Here is a 7,861-nt window from a genome sequence, read left to right as displayed (position 1 = left end):
CGCGACGAAAACAATGTTGAGCAATGGCAATGTCGAATGGTGACACTCGGTAAGTAATCCTACAATTTTTTGTTTATAGCGTAGTTTATACGGATTATTCCCAAAAAATATATACGTATTTTGGAAATGTTGAGTCGGATTAGTCTAGAATCGATTAATTTTATGGAAGAAAATCTTTCAAACAGCCGTAGTCCGTAAACTTTACACGTGTCGGGTTGTGATTGGAAGGATTCGTAAGAAAGCGGATTCCTAGAGAATGGAACGTATCTCTATCTTATAGGGGGGTCGACTGTATAATAGCAAGTGTTTTAATTTTTGGAACCTAACCCTCCTTTTCGTACTAGTTCTTTGTTTAGCATAACACGGATTCGCATAACACGACAATTTTTTGGAACGTAACTATCGTGTTATACGGGGGTTACCTGTATTATTAAAAAGTCTCCGTATTTAACGGCATAATGTTCGTCGTTTCAAAACGATGGATGCAGCGCGCGAACATTTCATTTCTTGTAAATAAATAGGCATACAGCTAAATTGCACGTGTTAATTAGCATTCAATTAGACTGATTGTAATCAAAATATTTGCGATTATAGTATGTAAACTCTACTGTATGTTGTTAATGAATTACGGACTTACCCAGGCACGGTCTTTCACTGGCAGTGTTTTCGAATTATTTGCAGTTCCAAATCACTGAAATAAAATCATCATTAGTGTATATGTACAGTACATACAGCACACAAAAACAATGTCACTTGAATAGCATACAGCGACAAAGAAATGTTGCTGTTCGGAATATTTTTAAGATGATTTTTAGTACAACCTTACATTAACGTATAAATTCGACTTTTTATTATGGGATTAAAAAGTACAGCTTTTTGTTTCTATTTATCAGGGAAAGGAAGATCTTTGAAATTACCTCAGCTCATCGATATGGCCGCGCAAATAGCGGCAGGCATGGCCTACTTAGAGTCTCAAAACTACATCCATCGCGACCTGGCGGCCAGAAACATCTTAGTGGGAGAAAATAACATCGTTAAGATCGCCGACTTCGGTCTGGCTCGACTCATTAAAGTAAGACCCGGTTTTTTTCCTCAATTTAATTGTATCCCAACGCGTTTAACGAAAACTCTATTGCAGGAGGACGAATACGAAGCGAGAGTGGGTGCCAGATTCCCCATCAAGTGGACCGCCCCCGAAGCAGCCAACTACAGCAAATTTTCTATAAAATCCGACGTTTGGTCGTTTGGCATATTACTGACCGAACTAGTCACTTACGGAAGAATTCCATATCCGGGTACGAACAATTTACTATCTTCATTCCTTATCGTATGTTGTACGGTATTTGTGGTATCCTTTTAAAAATATGACAGTGTAGTGCCGTATTACCATTCCGATTCTATCGATTACGCGATATTATATTTATCGAGCGTTTTGTTAGTCCTTGGTAATTCTTTTTTAGTTATATAATTTTATATTAAAGAATTTAATATATTTTTTAAAGGTATGACAAATGCGGAAGTTCTTCATCAAGTGGAGCACGGCTATCGCATGCCGTGTCCGCCGGGCTGCCCTTCCACGCTGTACGAAATCATGTTGGACTGTTGGCACAAAGATCCCATGAAAAGGCCAACATTCGAAACCCTGCAGTGGAAGTTGGAAGACTTCTTCACAATGGAAGGATCCGAATACAAGGAAGCTTCCATCGCTTATTGATTTCGTTCCAAAGTTTAAAAAAAAAAAATATGTAATTTAATACCAAAGTTTCGAACCGGCAGAGAAAGTTGTTTCAGATAAGCTATATTGTCTTTTAATTTGCCACTATTGTTTCTCGATAGACGGAGAATTACAGCTCGAGCACACACACACACACACANTCGGTTATCTAAACTAGCCTGTAGGTGACTTCAGTTCTATCAATAATGTACCAGCATATATGGAAAATGAATGATTTTTTAATACTCAAGTACAAAATATAATTGAAAATATATGAAAAATTTGAGTTTTTTCCCTGTAATGTATGGATGTTAGTGTGGGGGGGGACGATTTTTTCACTCAATTTAAAGCTTCATAACTCCTATGCCTTTTGTCGAAAATTTCTGAAATTTTGCAGGTATATTTATGTTTTCGGGGTAAATATTTCTGGAAATTTTCAATAAAATCGAATCATTGATTCGGAAGATATTAACGTGTGGCGACCCTATCTCAAAAAGCTTAGTGTTATATTTTTACTCGTACCAATTTTTAATTGAACAAATAAAAACTCGTCTCTACCCTAAAAAATAGACTATTGGTCTTCTTATTATAACTGATAATAAGTTACAGAAGTTATTTTTTAAAATAAAATCTCGTAACAAATGGTGCCACAATTTTTTTTAACTTTTCTAATATCTTTCTTAATTAAACAAACATTTTTCGCCGGAAAAGTTACGCAACTCGTTGCTGGATTTTTACCTTCTCGGTTGTTATGTATACATAACAAGGGAAACTTTAGAAATACCGTCCGAGTTTTATACAAATCTCCACGTTACTATAGAAGAGTTATCTCTACTATAGTATTTGAGATATTACTTTCAACAATTTTCGAGACAGGAAAGCTCTTTTATAATAAAAAAAAGATTTCTTGGATGTGTATTGACGTCTATTTCGCTTAATTAATATCTCAGAATGGGGTAAAGATTAAGAAAGAAAATTTGGCACGGTGAGGGTCATTGATGCTATTAAATTTTGGTGGTAAAAGGTGGAGGGGCGAGGAGATAGAGGGGGGGGTCAAGTATCTCGAGGGGGTAAGACTTAATAACGAATAAAATCTTCATTAACATTTACACTTTTCCATAAAACTCACCCCTGCCCTCAAAAATTATGCCTTTTTCCATTTTATAGTTAGTAAAAATAGAAAAAGTTTTTCTAACAAAATTTGATAACAGATGGAGCCGCACACAATTTTAGTTTTTTTTTTCCTTTTTTTTTTTGCTTAATAATGTAAAAGTTTTTTTTAATAAAAACTCATAACAGCTGGAAAATTTATGCAACTCTCGTTGCTAGATTTTTTTTTTAAATTTTAGGGATTATCACGTTCGCCAATGATGAACAAAACTGAGGCTAGCTTATGGCTCCTTTGTTCTAGTGTTAAGCGTTAAATCTACCCAACTTAAAAACCAATTTCTTTCCCATTGATGTTTCAGAATGGCACTTAATTAATTTGAACTGCTTTAATTGCTAAATTCGTAACGATTTAACAATAACAACGTTTCATTTTATGACTCGAAAGTGTCAATATTACACGTGTCGCTTATGTACCACGTTTTGTTTCTAGAATTAATGAATTTAAAAATTAATTTCGAATTCGTTTACCTTTTTGTTAGTCGAATCTTTACACGCTGCATCCGTTCTTTAAAATAAGATGTCCGGGTTTTCTTTCGTTGAAGGAAAGCTGATAAAAGTTAATAAAATAGTTATTAATAAAGATAATTTTTGCACGTCTACTGCATTAAAAAAAAATCAAGCAAAATAACAGACGGAGAGTAATTAAAGATATTTGGAAAAATTGAAAATTAGGGACATAATTTTAAGCTTAAAGTATTGACAAAAGCTTCGTTGTTTCAATAAAACTGTACAATANCTTCGTGTCTTTTGTAGGTCGAGAGCCATCACCACGATTTATTCACACGATTTTAGAACGTACTTTTTCACATTGTTTCGAGTCATATTATCTGTTACGTCTCGGTGTAGATTTAGTGTTCTAAAATCCTAGAATGTTTTCCAAAAAAAAAAACAACTTTTTGACTTAAAAAAAGAAAGAAAAAACTTTTAAGCATGTTTTAAGATCCGAGAGAGGAATATATTAGGATAAATATTTGGTACTTATTGATAATGTGTGTTGAACTCTTTGTAGTAGTTATTACTTATAGACAAAACGACAATAATAAATAAATAATTGCAAATATTTCAAGGGTCCATTTGCCACTCTTATATGCCTTATTACGCACTTCCATGTTAACATAGGTGCCTGAAGGGCTTTTGTTTACCTTTTTCATTATCCTGTATATACGTTTTTATCGTTTAATATCCATCGATAAGAAAGAAAAAGAAAGTCTCACATTGTCATTTATACAATCGATAATCACATTTGTGCGAGATGTATGATAATTACTTGATTTGTACGATGTTTTGTGTTAAAATACAGTCAAATTCCTCTACATACATATATATATATTTTTCTGTACAGTTCTGTTTGTAACATATGTTTTTTCCCCCTCTCTTTTTTTACGAGTACAAAATTATTTGTATCAGGGAATATAACCAGAAAACTATTGTGGCATTGCATCATTCACTCATTCGAGAACAATCCAAGAGGTCAGAGTTCATTTTATACTTTAAAAAGTTTTTAAAAAAATAAAAAATAAATAAATAAATACCAAAGCGAGCATCTGGAACTCTCCGACGTTTGTTTAGAAGTATAACGTACTTTAGATGTGTTATTAGTTTTTGCCAAGTCCCACGGTCGTATAAAAAAAAACACACACACACACACGAGTTCGCAGTGTGTTAGTAAAACGTAAAAAAGAGGAAAAAAAACACTGCTAGCTTCTGTATATGGTACTGTAGTGTGCTGTTGTATGTTTATGCATGCAGTCTGTATGTATAATGATTGTCATTCGAATCTCTGCTTGTATACTTTGTACCTTATGTATTATATAAATATATTTGGGAAGGGTTCGCCCCTCAATTTGTAGAACATTTTTAGCACTTTTTTCAGTGCCTCCTTTTATTATACAACTGTGATGACGATTTTGTGAGCTGTTGTAATAATTGCTTTGTAATATTTTGACTGAAAATAAATGGTGGCACATTTTAAATTCCAGATTCGACATCTTTCGATTCATTAAAATTGAAATTTTTACTCTATCTCTTTGCTGTTTAAAAGTGTGCTTTCTTTTCCTTCCCCCCGTAACGTTTCGGTATATTATAGAAATAAAAGTGCAAACCAAAAGTCGGTTAACCACTAGAAACAACAATTCAGTGCCGAACGATTTACGTTGGGTGAACAAATTTGTTCGACGATTGTTGTATCGGAAACGATCTGGTTAACCGACATTTGGGCCGGACTGGCGGTAATTATGCTATTCGAGATAATTAAGGTCAATTTTTTCATCTTCGAAATATGCAAATCAAGTTAAACACGCGAAACGATGGCAATAAAGTAAATTGCAAACGTTTCTCTATTTTCGGACAACTGGTCTTTCGTACACGCGTTGACATTTTCTGTCAAAACTGCCCTAGCTTACGAGACAATGGGAAGTCTTCACGTAAAATGGACTTTTCCACCTCCTATTTCACAAAGAAAGACCAAATTTATATTTTTAATATTGATAGAAAAGGCAAAAAGCTGTGTTCCTTATTGTAAATCTGCGTCTCGCTTTATAACTTTTCGTTAGAATAAACTTAATTTCTGGCCTTGTGGAAGTTACTAGAATTTTAATCTCTGGACTTTGAAAGAAAAAAAAAAGAGAGCCACAGTTTTGTCAAATTTTTAAAAAAGTCCAGCAACGAGTTGCGTAACTTTACCAGCTGTTGTGAGATTTTATTTTAAAAATAAATTATATTACAGTAGAACCTCGAAAACTCGGCCTAATGTGGACCGAAGGGTGGCCGAGTTTGTGAAAATGCCGGGTTATCGGGAATGGGGTTAAAAAAAATAAGTACGAGTGTTTCCTCAGAAAATACTGTACCGTACTTGTATGTATTGTTTACTTGAGAATATAACAGAGAATAAACTGTCCAAACAAAGGAAAAGTACGTCCTTTATGAAGAATGAGCCTTTACTACATGAAAATGAAAATTAATGAATACACTGTGTACAGTAATTTACCTGATAAGACAGACCTCAGAAAAATACTTTATGAGAGCTTTTATACTTTTATAAAGCTGTCTATAATGAAAATTAATTAACTAAGGATTTTTTGCCCTACCAGGGTGTGTGGCCGAGTTATCCGGAGTGCCGGGTTATCGAGAGCCGAGTTTTCGAGGTTCTACTATATTAATCATAATAAACAAAATTGTGTTGTGGCGCCATCTGTTATAAAAATTTTCATTAAAAAACTCTCGTATTATAAAATGACAAAAAAAAAGATCTCAATTTTAAGGGTAGTGATGAGTTTTATTTATTATTTTTTTTAATTGTAAATGCTAATAACGAGTAAAATCTTCATTGAGTCCGACCCCTCTCGAGGTGATAGTATGACGCGTGATCACCTCGACCTTTAACCTCTTATCCCCCAATACACCTACGGAATTTTTCCCCTTTTCTTTTTTGTATTAGATAAATGATATTCAAGAGCAGACATGGAAACTTTAGGGGCTTTTGGATTTTTGACTCGTCCGTATTCGATCCCTGGTCCCCGCAACGGTAGGCTCTACAATATTACAATAATTTATTAGGCTATCTATACTAATATTATAAAGAGGTAATGTTTGTAAGTATCGTACATGCAATAAACTAAAACGTGTATTTGCGATTTAATGGAATTTATATACATTGTAATGTATTTGTGTGTGAAATAGAATCTGCCTTGCACTCTCCACGCACTTTGCTAGCAAGCAGCGCAAGCCAATGGTCACTTGTAGTGTGTGACTGACGTATACACACTACAAATATGACGTGCTGTTATACGTAACAGAGGGAAAGTGTGGCGATCGGTCAAAAAATTACCCGAAGATTTTTACATTTTTTGACTCGGGATACCTTAAAACGCCGAGAAATTAAAAAAAAATTCGGGGTTGCATCGGAAGTTCAAATCCGGGCCTCCTGCCCTTGAGGTTTCCATATCTGGTTTCGTCTTTCATCTAACTCTCTTCTCAAGATTAAGGAAAGACAGACGGACGACAGTGAGAATTTATAGGTCTACAATTTTTTCAAATTGCGGTCCAACAAAAAAAAAAAACTGAAATTGCACTGATTAGCAGAATAATAGAGTTCAATGGGGACAGCTGGCAATCCTAGGTTCTATAGCCAGATATTCGGGATTTTTCGTGACAAACGATTTGTTATCGTACACTAAGCATCTTACCCTCAACGCGACTAATTAAATACATCCTTTCGTGTTTGATTTGACACTTTGAACGCCCTCCAATTGGGCACAATGCCCACATTACTATTTCGGTATTGCGCGAGTGATTAAGTCGTTCTTAAAACGTTTCGAATCAATCTTTCCACCCGTCGGATCAACAGGACATGTCTGGAATTGCAAACAGAATACCATCAATCTTTTGCAAACAACCATTCAACGTTTTGCAGTGTTTTACATTTCAACACAGTAAATACTTTGTGTCATCGCACCGATTCGTTACGTCAGAATCATTGCTATAGTAAGAAAGACCGGTCGATTAGATGTGGCTATAAATAAATTATTTGGTGCAGGAGAGTTTCTGATTGGAATAACTAGAGAATGTGATAATTTAGAACTAACTAAAGTCCGACCCCATTCGAAATACGATATGTAACTCGAGTATGACCCCGCTATATCCCACCCTCTCGACCTTTAACAACCGAAATTTAACAGCATCAATGCCCCTAATAAACAAATCTTCCTGCAAAATTTCAGAAATTTTCGACAAAACGCACAGTAGTTATTAACCTTCAAACAGGGTAAACAAAATCGTGCCCCCACACATAAACACACACAAAAATTATCCCCGAATTTTTTTGCATTTCTCGACGTTTCGAGGTGTCCCGAGTCCAAAGTTGTAAAAATCTTGGGGTCATTTTTGACCGAACGCCATATTTTCCCTCTGTTATATATAACAGCCGGAAAAAGTAAAATAAAAATATTACCAAACACAAACATTTTATTTAATTAACAT

The 7,861-nt window shown here is 34.7% G+C and overlaps 1 protein-coding gene and 1 long non-coding RNA gene across 3 annotated transcripts in view; one reads left to right on the top strand and one right to left on the bottom strand.

The window, feature by feature from the left end:
- The window catches only part of LOC111632370 (tyrosine-protein kinase Src42A-like), a 71,933-nt gene extending 70,157 nt beyond the window's left edge, over positions 1-1,776 (top strand). Inside the window, exons 6-8 of the mRNA XM_023376816.1 lie at positions 894-1,072; positions 1,139-1,295; positions 1,503-1,776. Coding sequence (XP_023232584.1) covers positions 894-1,072; positions 1,139-1,295; positions 1,503-1,714 — 548 coding nt within the window. The 3' untranslated portion in view covers positions 1,715-1,776. The remainder of the gene's footprint in view (positions 1-893; positions 1,073-1,138; positions 1,296-1,502) is intronic.
- The window catches only part of LOC111632468, an 80,284-nt gene that overhangs the window by 41,042 nt on the left and 31,381 nt on the right, over positions 1-7,861 (bottom strand). For both annotated transcript variants that reach the window (XR_002757872.1, XR_002757870.1), the window contains exon 5: positions 638-691. This is a non-coding gene — a long non-coding RNA (uncharacterized LOC111632468). The remainder of the gene's footprint in view (positions 1-637; positions 692-7,861) is intronic.

This window comes from Centruroides sculpturatus, unplaced genomic scaffold (genome assembly GCF_000671375.1).
Source record: "Centruroides sculpturatus isolate CEXI.00-Female unplaced genomic scaffold, Cexi_2.0 scaffold91, whole genome shotgun sequence".
NCBI classification, from domain to species: Eukaryota; Metazoa; Arthropoda; class Arachnida; order Scorpiones; family Buthidae; genus Centruroides; species Centruroides sculpturatus.
The sequence above is the reverse complement of the archived record's forward strand: the minus strand, read 5'-3'. Positions and strand labels throughout refer to the sequence as shown.